This window comes from Gracilinanus agilis, chromosome 2 (genome assembly GCF_016433145.1).
Source record: "Gracilinanus agilis isolate LMUSP501 chromosome 2, AgileGrace, whole genome shotgun sequence".
In the NCBI taxonomy this organism is placed as follows: Eukaryota; Metazoa; Chordata; class Mammalia; order Didelphimorphia; family Didelphidae; genus Gracilinanus; species Gracilinanus agilis.
This window is the reverse complement of record NC_058131.1, coordinates 504,865,655-504,883,703: the sequence shown is the minus strand read 5'-3', so window position 1 is coordinate 504,883,703 and position 18,049 is coordinate 504,865,655. Positions and strand designations below refer to the sequence as shown.

The window sequence follows — 18,049 nt, the reverse complement described above, 5'->3', positions numbered from 1 at the left end:
AGAGAGGGAGGGAGGGAGGGGAGGAAGAGAGGGAGGGAGGGAGGAAGGAAGGAATGAAGGAATGAAGAAAGGAAGGAAGGAAGGAAGGAAACTTAAGAGCTGGAAGTGAGGCAGCAGAACATTCCAGCATTCCAGGCATGAGGGACAGTCAAGGCAAAATTAGAGAGATGGGAGATGGAATGTAGTGTACTAGGAACAGCAAATAGGATAGAGTGGCTGGATTATAGAGAATATGTAGAGGGGATAAAGCATAAGAATTGGTACGTAAGCATTTATTAAGTACCAACTATGTGGCAAGCACTGCGCCAAGCTCTGGGGATACAAAAAGAGGTAAAAGAGACCCTGCCCTCAGAGAATTTCCATTCTAGGGAAGACAGGTAACAAGGAGCTATGTTAAGAAGAAAAATGCCATACCAAGGACTTTAAAGTAGAGTTCATGGGTTAAAATATAAAAATGAAAGCAAGTCGAATTTTCAAACCAGTTCTGCCACTTGCTTCCCCAGGTCTTACCTTGTATATACCCAGGTTGCAGTGACTTTCTTTATTCCTTACTGGAATTCCCACCTTCTTCATGGCCAAGTAGAATGTGACCATGTCTTTAAGCTGTTCCGAAAAACCTTCTAGACACGTCAGGGTGTCAGTACACGCACCAAACTCATATTTCTTGTACTTTAGGCCATTATTTCTGGTGAAATTGATAGACAATTGCAGTCATGGACTGTTCAACAATTGGCAGAGTACAATTCTTTTCTTTCCTTGTCCTCAGCCAAGGACAACAAGTAAGATCACTTTTCTTTTTATCTTTTTAATTGAAAGATATGATTTTTTTTCTCTATGAATTCATTGCTTCCAGGAACCTCTGGTGTAGACACTCTTCCCAAAGCATAGCAGCAACTCCTTTATAATTTATAGTTCTAGGGTCAGCTAGGTGACTCAGTGGATAGAGTACCAGGTCTGGGGTTGGGGGGACCAGGGTTCAAATCTGGTCTTGGACTCTTCCTAGTTGTGTGACTGTAGGCAAGTCGCTTCACCCTGTTTGCCTAGCCTTTGCCTTTCTGTCTTAGAGCTGCTATTAGGACAGAAAGCAAGGGTTTAAAAAATAATAATTTATGGTTCTAGAGAGTTGTGTGGAGTACTTAGAGGTCAAGTATGTGCTTATGATTACATAGCTAGTATGTGTCTGTGACTCAATTCTTCCTGTCTCCAAATTTGGTTCTTTATCCACTATCTCATGCAGCATCTCAGACCTTTTAATAAATTAGGACTATAGATTTAGAGCTGGAAGGGACCTTAAGGGCCACTTAGTCTAGCCCCTGCATTTTACAGGTAAGAAATTGAGCGATTGAATTATTTACTTAACATCATACAGTTAGTAAGTGGTAGAGCTAGAATTTGAGTCCAAATCCTCTGATAATAAACCAGTAGATATTCAATAAATCATCATGGGTACTAGAACTCTGGAATGAAAATTGGAAGAACTGGTTTCTAGTTCCATCCTCGCTACTAATTATCTAAGAAGCCTTAGTAAAGTCATTTAGTTTCTCTAAGGGTGAGACAATTTTGTTAGATTAGTGAAAGATTCAGCTACTCTCTGATAAATAGAATGATCCAAGACAATTCCAAAGGACTCATAATGAAAAATGCTATACACATCCAGAGAATTTATGAATTCTGAATGCAGAATGAAGAATATTTTTTAATTTTATTTTTTATTATTTTATTTTATTTTGGTTTTGTTTTCCTTCATAACTTGGCTTATATAGAAGTATGTTTTGCATGACTTCAAATGTATAGCCTATATCAAATTGCTTGCCTTTCTTAAAGAGGGAACAGGAGGCAGGAAGAGAATTTGGAATTCAAATTTTTTAAAATGAGTTAAATTTTTTTTACATTCTTCCTCTAGAAGAAATTATATGTATAGCCTCATTTCAACCAGCTGAACAAAGATGGATTCCTAGCAGGTGGCAATGAAGCTGACCAAGAAACACAAATTCCTTTGTACTTTTTTTTATGGACAAGTAATGTAATTTGGTTTGTATATTACTCAATAAACTATTTAACTGAAGGGGAGCCTAGCTTATGTCTCTGATCCTTGGAGTCCTGACTCTAACACATAGTTCTTAGATTCTATCATTCTGAACATTTATTGAATGAATCCATGAAATAATGAACACATCAACAAATGAACTAAAGGCATAATTTAAATAAAGCATGAAAAGATTTCACTTTTCTTTCTCTTCTTCCCTTGACCATCTTTTCTATATTTTTACCCTACCTTCCTCTTAGTCATTAGTTCTGAAAACCCTGACACCTAGTCATTAGTTCTGAAAAAGGCAAGAAATTTTTTTATTAATTATTAAACCAATAATTAACAACTGAATCGGGATGGCAGTACTGTACACAGCAGCCCAGAAGAGGGTACTAGTCTGCCTCCCATTTTGGCACTGTCTGCATTTAGCACATAAAACAGACAGAGGGCTTTCATTGTCAGTTCTTGAGACTAGCTTTCATGATATTACTGTGCAAAACTACATAACTGTCAGGCTCTCAACATTTGATACCAGCATACCCAAGAGAACAGAAAAGGGCTCTTGTGTCAAGAGCACAACTGTTGCTGACCTTGGGATGAATAGTCATCCCAGCCCAGCTTTTTAGTGTATTCTATCTCTAGGGCTCCAAACCAACAAACCACAGAGACATCCAGGGAAAAACACCCAGCCAGGTAAGGCATAGTTTTCTAGGCCACTTATGTAAGAAAGAGGTTATACCTGGCTCACTTGCCATTCTTCTTTTCAACAAAATCAGCTTTGGAACCACAGTTTAAGGTACACCAGCCCAGAAGTCTGGGCTCTTTCTCCTTTAATATGTTTCCTTTAGGCAGTAGCAGAGTAAGAGAGAAGCTGACTTCCTCCTTGTGACAACTGACAACAATTGCTGCCATTTTGTTCTTCTAGTTCAACTGCCAGATGCCCTGGTTTTGTGGCAATAGCATAGCAGGAGAAGAAAAGGGGGCTGCAGGTGAGATTACAGCATATCAGAGTGAAGTTGCATTGGGGCATTCTTGGTCATTTTTCCTCGGAAGTCTAGGATTTACTCCTAGGCTGCATGTTTTCCCCAAAGGAGTTTTATGGGTTGGACTGTGCTACTAAGCTACTAAGAGAAAACCAAAGGGCTGGGTGATGTTAAGCCTTTGTCACAAGGGAAGGACAAGCTGCATTTTTGCCAATACCTTCTGATTCCTTTTTTCTCTAAACCAAATCATTGCCAGGGGCTGGAGGACGCTGACTGTCAGTGTCTGGGAGAACCCTAACAACTAGTGGTTGGTGGATTCTATTAGCTGCTGGAGGACCCTATAAGTATCTGGAGGACCTTGGCTATCACTGACTTTCAGTGGTTGGAAGACTCTATCAGTGGTTAGAGAATGCCTTCACAAACAGTAATAGTCATAATGTTTTGTTACTTAGGTTAGGTCCTTTTCCCCAGTTACTCATAGTCTCTTCATCATCCCACTTTTAATTTTTTAAAGAAATGAACAGGAGGAAGCTAGGTGGCTCCATGGATTGGGAACCAGGGCTAGAGATGGGAGGTCCTAAGTTTAAATCCAGCCGGCCTCAGACACTTCCTGGCTGTGTGACCCTGGGCAAGTCACTTCATCCTCATTTTCCTAGCTCTTACCGATGTTCACACTTGAAACTAATACACAATATTAATTCTAAAATGGAAGGTATGAAGAGGGAATTACCCTCCCTTTGTTTTCTTTGATGTAATCAGTCAGGAACTTGAAGATCCTTTACCATTGATGTGCAAGTACAGAGACATCAATGGATCCCACAGGCACTGCCCCCTTGGATAGAACCAGGCAAATTAAGGAACTATGATTGGTTCCTGAGATGTGATGTGGGAGAGCTAATGGGTGGAGAAAAGGGTTTATAAAGGCGTGACCAGAGGTCTGAAGAGACATTCTTAGGTTGGTGACACTCTGGCTGGAGATACTACTGCATTGGTGACTGTTACTGAAGAGACTTGTGGATTTCTGACTGGAGATTGGACCTGAGGGAGCCTTTGTTGGTGATGAGCCTCATTCCATTAGAAGGGCAATTAGGGTATTTAGCTAAACTGCTCTCTACCTCTTTCCTACATTTCCCCCTCTTCATTATCACTACTTTGATGTAATAAAGCTACTAAAACTACTAACACACTCATAATTTAATTTTAATTATTACAATTTGGCAACCTTTTAATTATTACAAAGGTAAGGGTTTAAAAAAAATGAACAACCATGAGGGCAGTAACTATACGTTAGTCATCTTTATACAGGGTATCCCAAAAGTCTTAGTAGAGCCTGAATCACACACTCAGTGTTCTACATATAAAAGATGGTCAAAAAATGCTTGCTGAGTGAATGAATTAAGGCATCAAACATTCACACCTCTAATCTGAGATAGGTGGATGAAATATAGTTTGTGTGAAGCACAACAAATCTTGGAAGTCCAGGGACTTCCAATCTCACTTGATGATATGCAGCTTATAAATTTCTGTTTTCTTTATGTCTGTAATTGATAGGTACTCCTACACTCCTTTGCTCTTTATTGGGTATGGTCATACGAGAAACTAGGCAACTAAGTGGTACAGTGGATCAAGTGCCAGGCCTGAGATCAGAAAGACCCATCTTCCCCAGTTCAGATCTTGTCTCAGACACTTCCTAGTTGTGTGATCCTGGGAAAGTCATTTAACCTTATTGGCCTCAATTTCCTCATCTGTAAAATGAGCTGGAGAAGGAAATGGCAAACCAGTCTCATATCTTTGCCAAGAAAACCTCAAATGAGGTCATAAGGAGTCAGACACGATTGAAATGACTAAACAACAAAAAATAAGAAGCTTTAAATTTTCCTGGTATATTTTTTTCTGGGCCTTCACTTTGCTAAAAAACACTACCTTTAAGGATAGAGAATGAGTTTCTATTGATCAAGGTCTGCCAGTTGAGGTTCTTTAGCACTGTAAGTTCCATGAAAGCAGGAAAATCGATTTGTCTAAGACTCATCTTAAACCTAGCACAGTGGCCAGCATGCCACAAATATTTAATAAATATTTAAGGAATGTGTTAAAATTAAATTGGTTGTAGAATTTCTAATAGGTTGAGAACTTAAAAGCCACCCAGGTCCACTTCCTTCTTGATATAAGACCTCTTACAATAGAGATGAGGTCTGGTTGGTACTCATCCATCAAATCAATACATCCAGTGCTGAAGAACCTCAACTGGCAGACCATTCCTTGATTGTGCAGTCCTAATTGTTAGAGCCTTCTTTATTCCATTGAGCTAAAATGAATCTCCTTTTAACTGACACTCTTTGGATATTAAAAATAGAAAGGACCATAGAGTTCCAAGCCCCTCATTTATAGATAAAGAATGTGGTTCCAATTCTGCCTTCTGGGGACAAGTAGAACAAATAGAGTTCTTTCAATGATGACTATTCAAATATTTAAAGAGAGTTATTATATTCTCCCTCTTTCCCCTCTCCATGTTTTCTCTTCTCTATGCTAAATATCCCCCTTTGACAATCCCTCAGAAGAGAGAGATCCTAGAATCTTCATGGGCTTGGACATCCTCCTCTAGACACATTCTGGTTGGATAATATACTCTTCTTAAAATATAGTTCTCAGAAATGAACTTTTTGGGACACCAGATTTGTAATGGATGGCCTGGGACAGGCCACCTCCTTTATGTTAGGTATCCTTTAAGAATGATTTGGGCCTTTCTATTCTCTGAGGAAATTTCTGAGGTCAAAAACTAGCCAAGAGTCATCGTTTTCTCCCAGGGCTAGTCTTTCCCAGTGAAGGCAATGAAGATACTGGCCAGGGGGTTCATAATACCACAGAATAATTGAATTTGAAGAGATATTAGAGATCATCTAATAAAGGATGATCATACAGCTCTTTTTTTTTACTTTTTAAAAATTTTGATTAATTTAGAATATTTTTCCATGGTTATGTGATTCATGTTCTTTCCTTTCCTTCCTCCCTCCCCCCTCCCATAGCCAAGTTGCAATTCCACTGGGTTTTACATGTATCATTGATCAAAATCTATTTCCATATTTTTAATATTTGTAATAGAGTGATCATTTAGAGCAATGGTTCCCAAACTTTTTTGGCCTACCGCCCCCTTTCCAGAAAAAATATTACTTAGCACCCCCGGAAATTAATTTTTAAAAATTTTAATAGCAATTAATAGGAATTATATATATTAATGTTTCTCCCTTTTTCGTAAAATGCACCTGTGGCCATCACCGCCCCCCTGGATCGCTGAAGCACCCACCAGGGGATGGTGGCGCCCACTTTGGGAATCACTGATTTAGAGTCTACATCCCCCTCATATCCCCATTGAACCATGTGATCAAGTGAATGTTTTTTTTTTCTCCACAGTTCTTTCTCTGGTTGTAGATAGTGTTCTTTCTCATAAGTCCCTCAGAATTGTCCTGGATCATTGCATTGTTGCTAGTACAGAAGTCCATTACATTCGATTGTACCACAGTGTATCAGTCTCTGTGTACAATGTTCTCCTGGTTCTGCTCCTTTCGCTCTGCATCAATTCCTGGAGGTCATTCCAGTTCACATGGAATTCCTCCAGTTCCTTATTGATCTTACAAGCTCGTAAGTGGTATGGCAGGAATTCAAGTCAATGTCTTTTGACTCAAGTCTAGTAGGGAAAAGTCCTGGGGAAAAGTCAAGGGACCTGGGTTCACATCTGCTTCTAATGCTTACTTCCTATAGAATCTGAGATAGTAATTTTTTTAAACCGTAACTTTCCATCTTATTACCAATTCTAAGACAGACAATTGGGGTAAAGTGACTTGTCCTGGGCCATACAGCTAAGAAGTATCTGAGGCCACACTTGAACCCAGGTCCTCTCTACTCCAGCCCTGATGCTCTATTTACTGTCCCTGGGCCTCAGTACTAAAAACAACAATAATAACAATTAGAATTTGTATATCACTTTTAAGGTTTGCCAAGCTCTTTACAAACATAATTTCATTTTATCCCCTTAACAATCCTTGGGTATAGATGCTATTATTATCCCCACTTTACAGTTGAAGAAACTGAAGCAGACAGAGGTTAAATGACTTGCCCAGGGTCACACAAGAAACTTCTCAGGGTGGATTTGAACTCAGGTCTTCTTGACTCCCAGTCCTCTCTAGTTCTTATGACAAGGGCTTCTACAACATGCAGCTTCCAGGGCCCACTGCACCATCCCAAATTACATGAGACAGAGGACCAGAAGCAGCTGCTGCATCTCATTACTCTGTTCCATTTTCACCCTCACCCCAAACTGTATTCTCCAGGTTTGGCTTTCTGGCACACTCACCTGATGTCCAAGCCAGCACTCAGAGTAGGCAGCTTCCATTCGCCAGGTTCACTTCTATGGAGTAGGGTCAGAGCACCACTGTTGGCCCGGCAGAACTTTTCAAAGTCCTCAGCGAAGGATCTGGGCAGGATCACCACACTTGCCTCTTTTGGTTCTGCAATGAATAAGCTTACACATTCAATTGCTCAGTTAAGTCATTGTTTATAGCAAATCTCACAAAAGGCTCTCTAAAAGCTATGGCTCAAACTATATGGGATATATAGTTCTGGGTTCTCTGGTTCTGGGATCAGATGAGTTTGAGGGAAAAATATTTAAAAAAGAAAACTTCTTTGAGTAGAATGGGATGGAAGGCTGGAGCTATGATTGAATTGGTTAAAGGGAACTCCCAGAAAGGAAACTCCCTCTATCAACGCACACTAAATGGTTTCTGAGGTTCCTCCCAATTCTGGAGAGAGAGTCCCATTATATGGTCCTCTTTCTTCCATCACATACTGTCTCTAGGGGCAGCCTGGCCCATCCCAATGCATTTTCTATGCAAATAGGATTATAGGTAGGAGTTATTAACCTGGAGTCCACGAACTTGTTTTTTAAAAATAGCTATTTAGTAGACTTTATTTCTTTTGTAAGCCTGTGTATTGTGTTTTATGGATTTTTTTTTTAAAGTCTGGGAAGGGATCCATAGATAGGTTTCAACAAAGTGCCAAAGAGGTCATGACACAAAAAAGGTTAAGAACTCCTGTCTTGAACTCCCTATTTGATTAAAAACTGCTTGGGAAGATTAGAAAGCAGTCTGAGAGAAATTAGGCTTGCATCAACACTCTATATCACATTCTATAATTCATTTAAAATGAATATGTGACCTTAATATTGAAGATTGTATGATAAAAAATTAGAAGAGAAGCACATCATTTACCTCTCACAGGTATGGGTAGGCAACATATTCTTAACCAAACAAGGGATAGAAACCATTACAAAAGATAAAGTAGGATAACTTTTGATTACACAACACTAAAAAGAGTCGGCACAGACAAAATTAATGTACCCAGGATTAGATGGGAAACAGTTAAATGGGGAAAAGATCTGAGTATCAAATTTCTCTGATAAGTGTTTAGTATCCAAGATATATAAACACAACATATAATTTGATCAAACTGTATATATACATATAAGTACATATGTGCATATACACATACACACATATATATGAACAAAAGCCCTCCTCAATAAATAAATAAATGATCAAAAGGTTTGAATAAACAATTCATATAGGAAGAATGGAAAACAACTAACAACCACCAGAAAGAATACTTCATATCACTGATAATAAAAGAAATACAAAGCAAAACAACCCTGAGTTTTCACCTCATACACTGCAAATTGGAAAAAAGACAAAAGATAAGAATAGTCAGTGTTAGAGGAAAGATAGGCATATTGGTACATTGTTGGTGAAGAACTCAACTTGCATTTATTTCATTTAATTTCTTTCTATATTATTTAGTATGAAATAACTTCATCTTATATATTAGAAAGACTAGTCTCAGTTGTTAATTAACTGTGATAGAGGAGATAGCTTAAGAGCTCCTCTTGTAAACCTTCTTATGTTAAGTCCACATCATTACTATCTCCTGATTCTGAATAAAAATAACAGAAGCAATCATAGAGTCCAATGTAAAAGTAGGAATGGTATTATTTGTTTTTCTAAGCATGTATGTCAATAGTTGATCCTCAGATTTTATGACTCAGAGACAACTTTGTGTATCTTTAAGTTTCTTCTTGTGAATTGTCTGTTTTAATATCAATAAGTTTTTTTCTAAAATATTGTCTGAAAATAGTAGCGACAAGATCAATAAATTGCCTGGATCTTGTACTAGAATTTATCAGCTATTAGAAACATAATTTTGAGTATGTGAGTTTTATTAATCAGTGATTCAAAGCAACTGTCAAAAGCTTATAAAAACAACTGTGAACATCCACAAGATATCTTTCATCATAGACTGGGAATGATGGGACCACTGACTCTATTTATCCAGGAATAAAGATGGTTTTCAGTGCAGTATTATTTCTTACAGTGGAGCTATGAATCAGTACACCATTTTGGAAAGCAATTTGGTTTATACAAATAAAATGATTAAATTTCCATACCTTTGTTCCAGATACATCTAATCTTAGACCATTAATAAGACAAAAATCATCCTTGTGCTTTACTACCACAGTCTATGAGTATCTAGGGTCAATTTTAGGCTCTAATGAGGCATCTAGGAGAAAATACTAATAATGATAATAATGTTGGTAGCTAGCATTTATATAGTTATAATAGATTGGCATGTGGGTATTGCTTTGTTTTTGTTCGTGTATACTATGTGTGCCCACATGAGTCTGTCTAGATGTGACTCATCTCTAGTTTCTCCTCCCTCTTTCCCCTCCCCATACATTTGGCTTTTTAAGGATTTCCTAATACTTCAAAGTTTACAAAACACGTTACATGTCATCTCATTTGATCCTCACAGAAATTCTCTGAGGTGGGTGTTATTTATCCCATTTTATAAATGAGGAAACTGAAGCTAACAAAGATTAAGGATTTGCCCAGAGTCACACAACTAGTAAGTGCCCAAGGAAGGATTAAACTCACATCTTCCTGACTCTTAGTCTGGCACTCTCTGCTAAGCTACCTTGGTTGGCTACAGTGAGATGTGCTTTTCAGGCTGGCTCACAATTTAGCCCCTGGCTTTTTTAGAAACAAGCCCAAAGGGCTGTGAAATGCTGGTCTGGGTTACAGAAAGGAGCTTTGGAATTCCCTTCTGTGGACATCCTGGATGCTTGCAGAGCCACCATCTGTCTGGGAGAGTTCAGACGGGTTCCCACCTCTTGGGCCAACTCAGTATATGGAACTCATTATCTTCAATCTGATGCTTCCCCAGCTAATGTTACATAATATATTTTAAAAATGAGGACAGATGAGACCATCTCCATTATTTAGCTTAAGAAAGTTTACTGAATGTTCAGAACAAGCCCAGCATGACTCCGAAAATAATTTGGTATGCCACTAAAATGAAAGTCACTCTGGCTTTTCCTGCCTTGTATTCCCAGGCTAGGAAATAAGAACAACAATACCAGCCTTCTATCCCTCAGAGGCCTGATGTGGGAATGAATATGATTTTTAAAACCATAAATCAGGGAGGTGCTATGTATGGAAAGCTTTTGTTGTTTCTTTTTTAATTAAATGGAGTACACTTCACCTTCCCCACCTCCCTTCTATTTGTAAATCTCCTTTGATGATAATGGACAGTCCTTGAGTCAGGGTATTCATGTCAGTAATAAAAAATGAATTAAATAAAAGCCTTAAAATGTGCTTCTTTTGAGGCTATAGAGAGAACATCAGAGAGTAAGGGTACTTAATTTTCTAATGGAATTCACATATTAATGAGTAAGCTAAATCTCTTGGGTTTCAGCTGAGGTCTCAATGATTTAGTGAAAGACCTGAGATAATACTTCTGAGATCTTTTATAGATAAGGCATCCCCTCCTCTCCCTTCTTCATTCTCCCACTCTCCTTCCTTAATCCCCTCACTTCTCTTTCCTCTCCTCTTCTCAGTTTTCTCATCAATACAAAGAAAGTGTTTAGCTAAATGAGCTCTACAGTCCCTTATAACTTGAAGTATGAATCTAGGTGCAAGGAATAGTGAGAAACAAAATGAAAAAGTTTGATCTAAAGATTATTTTTTAATTCAATTTTATTTTAAGATTATTTTTAATTCAATTTTTTAATTCAATTTTATTTTAAATTTTGAATTCTCTCCCTCTCTCCTCTCCTTTTTTCCCCCATTGAGAAGGTAAGAAAAACAAAACCCATTTATAAATATGTAGAAACATGCAAAGCAAATTGACCATGTTCCCAGCTACAGGAAAGGAGAGGGAAAAAGGGAGAGAGACATAACTTTGGAAAACTTATGTGGGAGTTTGCTATTAAAAAAGAAAGAAAGAAAAATAATAAAGAAAAAAGGCTTCAATTTGTTCTCTGAGTACATTAATCACTAAATAATGATTAAGTACCTTCTATATGAAATGTATTTGTGCTAAGAACTAGATAGTTTTCTTTTTGGAGGTTAATAAAAAGTTTCTCCATGAGTCCTTTAGAATTATAGTTTATCATTGTGTTGATCAAAATTCCTTAGTTTTTCAAAGTTGATTATCTTGACAGGATTGCTGTTATATGCATTTTTCTTTTGGTTTTTCTCACTCCATTTTGCATCACTACATAATAATCTTCCCAGGTTTTTCTGAAACCATCCCCTTCATCATTTCTTACAGCACAACAACATTTCATCACATTCACATCCTATAACTTGTTCAGCCATTCCCCAATTGATGAGTATCCCTTCAGTTTCCAATTCTTTCATCACAAAGAGCTACTATAAATATTTTTAAATATGAGTCCTTTCCCCCTTTCTTTGATCTTTTTGGGGTACAGTCATATTATAGCAGTATCACTAGGTCAAAGAGTATGCACAGTTTAACAGCTATTTGAATATCATTCCAAATTGCTTTCCAGAATGGTTGGACTAAGTTATAGCTTCACCAATAGTGAATTAGTATACCTGTTTTCCCATAGCTCCTTCACATTTGTCACTTTCTTTTTTATCATCTTAGCCAGAGTTGTTTTAATTTGCATTTCTTGAACTATTTTCATATATAATTAAAGTCCAAGGGTAATGATGTCCCATAATCTTTTCTTTGTGCCAAGAAGATGCCTTCTTTGGCTCAAATTCATACCATATTAAACTTGGAAGAGGCCTTAGAGATCAGAGAGTCTGCCTCCTTCATATTACAATGGAGGAAACTGAGGCATAGAGAGACACACACAAGGTTGTCCAACCAGTTTGTGGCAGAGCTGGATCTGGAAGCCAGACTGCCTGACCCATTGGCTTTTTTCAGAACACCACACTTGTAAGTGTGACCTAGGTACTGGATATATTCCTCAATGGCTTCTTATTAGATATCTTGACTTATACTAGTGACACTTTCATCTCTGAAACTAAGCTTACTTTCTTTTGAAACCTACTCTTCCTTCTGACTTTACAATTTCTGTCTATACCAGCACCGTTAGTCTAGTCTTTCATATTAAGCAAAAACCACACATGCACACAACTTGGTGTGTCCTTTGGTTCTTCTCTCTCCCTCACTTCTAATAACCATTCATTTACCAGATAATATCAATTCCACCTCTATATTAGCTCTTCTATTCATCCCCTCTCTTTATTTTCCAGTAGAAGGTACTGTTCCTTCTCTAATAGAGAGACAGCAATGGGCCATGGAGAGACTGATAGACTGAGGCCAGGATTCAAAGCCTGACCTAAACACATCACCATTTAATCTCACCTTATTCGTCTATAAAATGAGAACCAGAATACTTGCAATAAGATCATAGATTTATAGCTGGAAGGGAACTTTGAAGACACCTAATCCAACCCTTTCTTTTTCAGGTGAGGAAACTGAGACCTAGAGAGATTAAGTGATTTACCCAAGATCACACAGGTTGTAACAGAGTGAGAATTGGAACCCAAGTCCTTTGACTCCAAGTCCAACATTCATGTCACTCTACTTTGCAAGCCTTTATTACCACTCACCTGGACTATTGTCATATTGTCATATACTCCTCGAAAGTCTTTCTAGTTTCATATTCCTTCTCTGCCCCATCTTCCAATCTTTCCTTCATACTGCTGTCAGATTAATCTTTCTTCTGCCTGAGTCTGATAATGTCATCCCTCTAGTCAAAGTCCTACAGTCCCATTCTCTTTTTAATTTTAATTTTAATTTTTTGGATTTGGAAATTTTTATTTAAATAATTAATTTAGAATATTTTTCCATGGTTACACCCATTCTTTACTGAGTAAAGTTCAAACCCACTGATTGCCTCAAACCTGGGATAGATTTTCTTAGAGTACTAATAAAAGGTAATCCCAAGTGCTATATTAACTTAGCGACAGACTAGTATTCGTGGATGATATAAATGGATATTTGGATTTTACTAGGAACTCAAGGGAGTTATTGAAAGTAATGGTACCCCTCCATTGTCCCCTAAACTACAAAAGGTCTGACACTGACAAAGGTACAATATACCAATGGTCTAAAAGGGAACTGCCTTATTCTCTCCCCTTCAGTCAAACTGCTCACTTATTTTTCCTTTGACAGTACCATCTACATAGGAAAGAATATTCTTGTTGCCAAATATGAATGATCTTTTTCTTTTTTCCCTGCTTAGGAGTCCCTTCAGAGGCTCAGGCAGCCCTCTGAGAGAGCACGAAGAGGATGGATGCTATCTATGGAATTGGGTAATTTGTTGGAGGTGGGGTGGCATGATGTTAAGGTAACTCATCTTGAGTCATAAATCAGACTTGTGCCATTTATGATAATTTGGGATCACTTTTATTCTCCTGAAGGAAAAAAGTCATGGTTTTATTATCTCATCATTTTGGTGATTATATTTATCCAGTTTACATGTATCACATTTAACCTAATGTTACTACTTCTCTCGGATGAAGTTTCTACACCTCAAGACAAAGAGTCGTTCCATCTTAGAACCAGAAATTATCTCAGAAGCTTTCTTGCCCAGCCTTTTCTTCAGGCAAAATCCCCTGATATAATATCCCTAACAAGTGGATATCTAGACTTCCCTGAGACACTTCTTTGATTTGAGTTAAAATTGTCCTCTCTACAGCTCCTGCCCAGGAGCCTTATCTCTGCTCTCTCAGTCAACAGGCATATATATTACGTGCTGGGGGGTTTCGGGTGTGCAGGGAGGACTAGCATCTCCTGTGTGCGCCTTTTCAGGGCTGCTCACCTACTTTGGGTGTCCACCTGTTATCCAGCTCTCCCCTGTGACCCCAAGAAGCCACAATGGGCATGACAGTCATAGCCTGGTAAAAAATCAAGCCAATAAAAACACAGACAGGTCTCAAACCCATTGTGAATTAGGGGGGATGCCTACCCTAAGCATGTGAAGACTTCTCCTGGTGGAACAGGCAGATGAGAACAATTTGTTCTAATGGCCAAGAAGGGAACTGTCAGATATTGAGGATGCCGGGGACATCCATTGCATTCTGGGCCATCAGCAGTCATCCTGACTCGTCTTGCCACTGGACTTAGATGACTTTGGAAGAGAGAGGGAGGCCAACAACTTTGTGCAAGGCAGCCTCATTTAAATCTAACCCTGTGATATTATCAGTCCTTTGTGATAAGCAATGAATTTTTATTGATCTTACCTCCTCTCCTTCACCTATCATATATATAGTTATTTAATTACACATTCCAGTCTTCCTTCTATAGGATGTAAAGTTCCTGAGATAGAGACTGATTTTTGTTTTGTCTGCATATCCCTAGCTCCATGGGCAGCTAAGTGGTACAGTAGAGTGCCCGGCCTGGAGTTAGCAAGACTCATCTTCCTGAATTCAAATCTGCCTAGAGATGCTTACGTGCTGGTGACCTTGGGAAAGTCACTTAATCCTATTTGTCTCAGTCTCCTCATTTGTAAAATGAGCTGGAGAAGGAAATGGCAAATTACTCAAGTATCCTTAAAAAGAAAACCCCAAATGGAGCATGAAGAGTAAGACATGACTGAAAGGGACTCAACACCTGGCACACACCTTTGCACCTGGCAAAGGACCTTGCACATAGTAGTGCATAATAAATGCTTGGCTAGATTGGACTGGAACACAAGAAGCAAGTTCTATCCAGTACTGTGTTTATTTTTTTCTTATTTTACCCATCAACACTTACCCCCTGACATGCTAGAAATATTTCTAGCATTGAATTTCTTCTGTAGAATCAAACTTCTAATTGCAGGAGGAAGGCGCTTCCTCAGATAGGTTGCGAAAATCATTTGCTTATCCTGGAATGAGACAAGGACAATTTGGTTAAGAAGAATCAGAGGAAGGAGAAAGAGATAAGAAAAACCCTTGCTCTTTGAGGTTCACCTTCCAACATCAGAGGTGCCTAACTTAATTCTCAAAATTCCTAAGTCTCAAAACTAATATTTTTTCATGGACTATTCTCAGGGCTGTTCCTGGATTAATAATAATATCTAACCTCTACATAGACCTACTATGTGCCAGGCACTATGCTAAGTGCTTTACAATTATTATTTCATCTGATCTTTGAAACAACCCTGGGAGATAGGTGCTATTATTATCACCACTTTACAAATGAAGAAACTGAGGCAAACAGAAGTTAGACGACTTACCCAGGGTCACACAACTAGTATAAGTGTCTGAAGCTAGATCTAGCTCAAGTCCTTCTGACTCTGGGCCTGGCTCTGATTCACTCTACCACCTAGCTGGTTATGGTGAATAAGGCCCCTGGATAGCTACATCTCAGGTTCTGATCAGAAAATGATTCCATTTCACACTATCTTTGTTTCCTCCTACCGCTGGTGATTCATAGAAAGCCTTGCCCCAAATCTTCTCTGCCTAGTCAAACTTTTATCATTCATTCCTCCCTACTTTGCCTAAACCCTTTCAGGAAGTCATCTTTCCTCTACCTCTCCATCTCCTACTGTCCTGAGAATTAAAACAAAACAAAACAAAAAACTATTGGCTTTAAAAAATGGTTCTTTTAGAAAAGTGACCACCATAGTTAAGATCAGTGAAAACCTTCCCAAAGTGTGTGAGGAGTGAGAGGAGGGACCTGCTCAGCTTTCTCTCACCTCTTCCTTTAGGCAATGAATTGTTTTATTCCTTTCAGTTCTGACTACTAAGGATGCAGTCAGGTACAATGGGAGAAGAAATGAACCCAGAATCAGAAAGACTTAGGTTTAAATCCCATCTCTGAGGTTCACTGCCTGTGTGACCTTGGGCCAGTCACAACCTCCCTGGACCTCAGTCTCCTTATTTTTTTAGAAGGCTTCTGAGGTTCCTTCCAGCCCTAGATCCATGACCCCATGAACTCCTATAGAAGACCTCAATCCTAGGCATTAAAAGCTTTAGAAGAAAGAGCAGAATTACATGTAGCTGGTACTGTTGGGTTCATATTGGATGTCCTTCTTCTGATGGCTATTCCTGACATTATGTGTGTAAGGGTCCATAACTCAATAACTACCAAACCTTTCTAGGGCTTGAGGTCTCCAGTGATTGCTTTTTTTAAATCTCCAAACTCTCCCCACTTCTTCCAGGGAAATGATTGGAGATTAGAAGGAAAAGAAGAGAGGCAAAGCTATGCCTATGGAGCAAAGTCATTATCTGTCTTGCCTGGATAATAGGGGTCTGGCATCTGTGTAGACCCTGTCAGTTTACTAAGACAGTGACATTCATGTGGAAGATGATAGGAAACAAAGGTCTGTTTCCACATTTCTAGAGCATCTTCCAGGTAGATGATGTCATCTTCCCTGATGGTTTTGGCACAAGTGCCAGACCCCTATTAGTCACATTCCTGGTCTTTTATCTGTAGATCTGGCCAGCAAAGCCTAAAAGGCATTTAATCTCATTCTTACATCTGCTCAGAGGCAAAAATAAATACAGGCTATCTCACTGATCAGACCTCTGACCTCATTCAGCCACGGTTCCTATGATTATGGTCTCTCTTTCCCTCCAGGCAGGCTGTTACTATCTGAAGAAGATTCCAATGGAATTCTTAGCCACCAACTCATTTTTTTCAACTTTGACCTCCCAGAAGAATAACATGCAAACTCCAGAGCCATTTCGATGACTAGCTAGAGATGACACCAATTTTCTACAAACAAACAAAAAACATCGGTAGAGCAGTTATGTCCAAATTCAGCTTTCTAAGTCCCTGGGTAAATAGCTCCTCAAATGAATTCCATATAACATGTAAACATGTTCAGCAGCTTAAAACAGCTGCTGTGGTTGTTTTAAGCCAAGTACACATAGGCCTGTTGGGACAGAATTGAACCCTTCTGGGTCCAAGTAAGAATGATCTTGTTGGATAAACATTTTAAGGTCATCTTTCCCACTCTGCTGTCAAAGAATTATGAAAGTTCCCTATATACTAATTTGACTTTAATATGTTGACAAAAGTAATATGATAAAATGTAAACAGCATTTGACTGACAGTCAAGAGACCTTGGTTTTTATTATGATTCATTAGTTATATGACCATGAGAAAGTCATTTCCCCAATGTCTGAGATTTAGTTTCCCCATTTGCTCTAAAAAGATAACAGTACTTAACACTACCTACCTTTAAAAATAAACATACCTCACCTTCTGTCTTAGAATTGATACTAAATATTGGTTCCAAGGCAGAAGAAAAATCAGAGCTAGGCAATTGGAGTTAAGTGACTTGCCCAGAGTCACATAGCTAGGAAAGTGTTTGAGACCATATTTGAACCCAGGACCTCCCAACTCTCTATCCACTAAGCCACCTAGCTGCTTCCACCATTTCATATATATGAAGGCAGAGAGGAAGAAGTTATGAAAGTCTACTGAGGCCCAGTTCAGACTCCTTTGCATATTTAACAAAACAGAGAGAGAGACTGACTTTATAATTAGACTATAGTTCTGTTGCAAAATTTGAGAAAGCAAAGAATAGAGCTCTTTGCCCATTACCAGTGGTCCAGATTCCATCAATAGAGGTTTATTTCTTTGGGTCTAGGACTTCAAGGGTTCTCTGTCAAAGTGTTTATGTTCCTGGGAGAGGGACACATCAAGTATTAGCTTCCCTGTTATTAGGACCAAGAGAAAA

The 18,049-nt window shown here is 38.6% G+C and overlaps 1 protein-coding gene across 1 annotated transcript in view; it reads right to left on the bottom strand.

The window, feature by feature from the left end:
* Positions 1-18,049, bottom strand: part of DGLUCY (D-glutamate cyclase) — a 121,721-nt gene that overhangs the window by 74,079 nt on the left and 29,593 nt on the right. Inside the window, exons 3-5 of the mRNA XM_044659993.1 lie at positions 15,133-15,244; positions 7,361-7,514; positions 511-685 (exon numbers count right to left, since the gene is read on the bottom strand). Coding sequence (XP_044515928.1) covers positions 511-685; positions 7,361-7,514; positions 15,133-15,235 — 432 coding nt within the window. The 5' untranslated portion in view covers positions 15,236-15,244. The remainder of the gene's footprint in view (positions 1-510; positions 686-7,360; positions 7,515-15,132; positions 15,245-18,049) is intronic.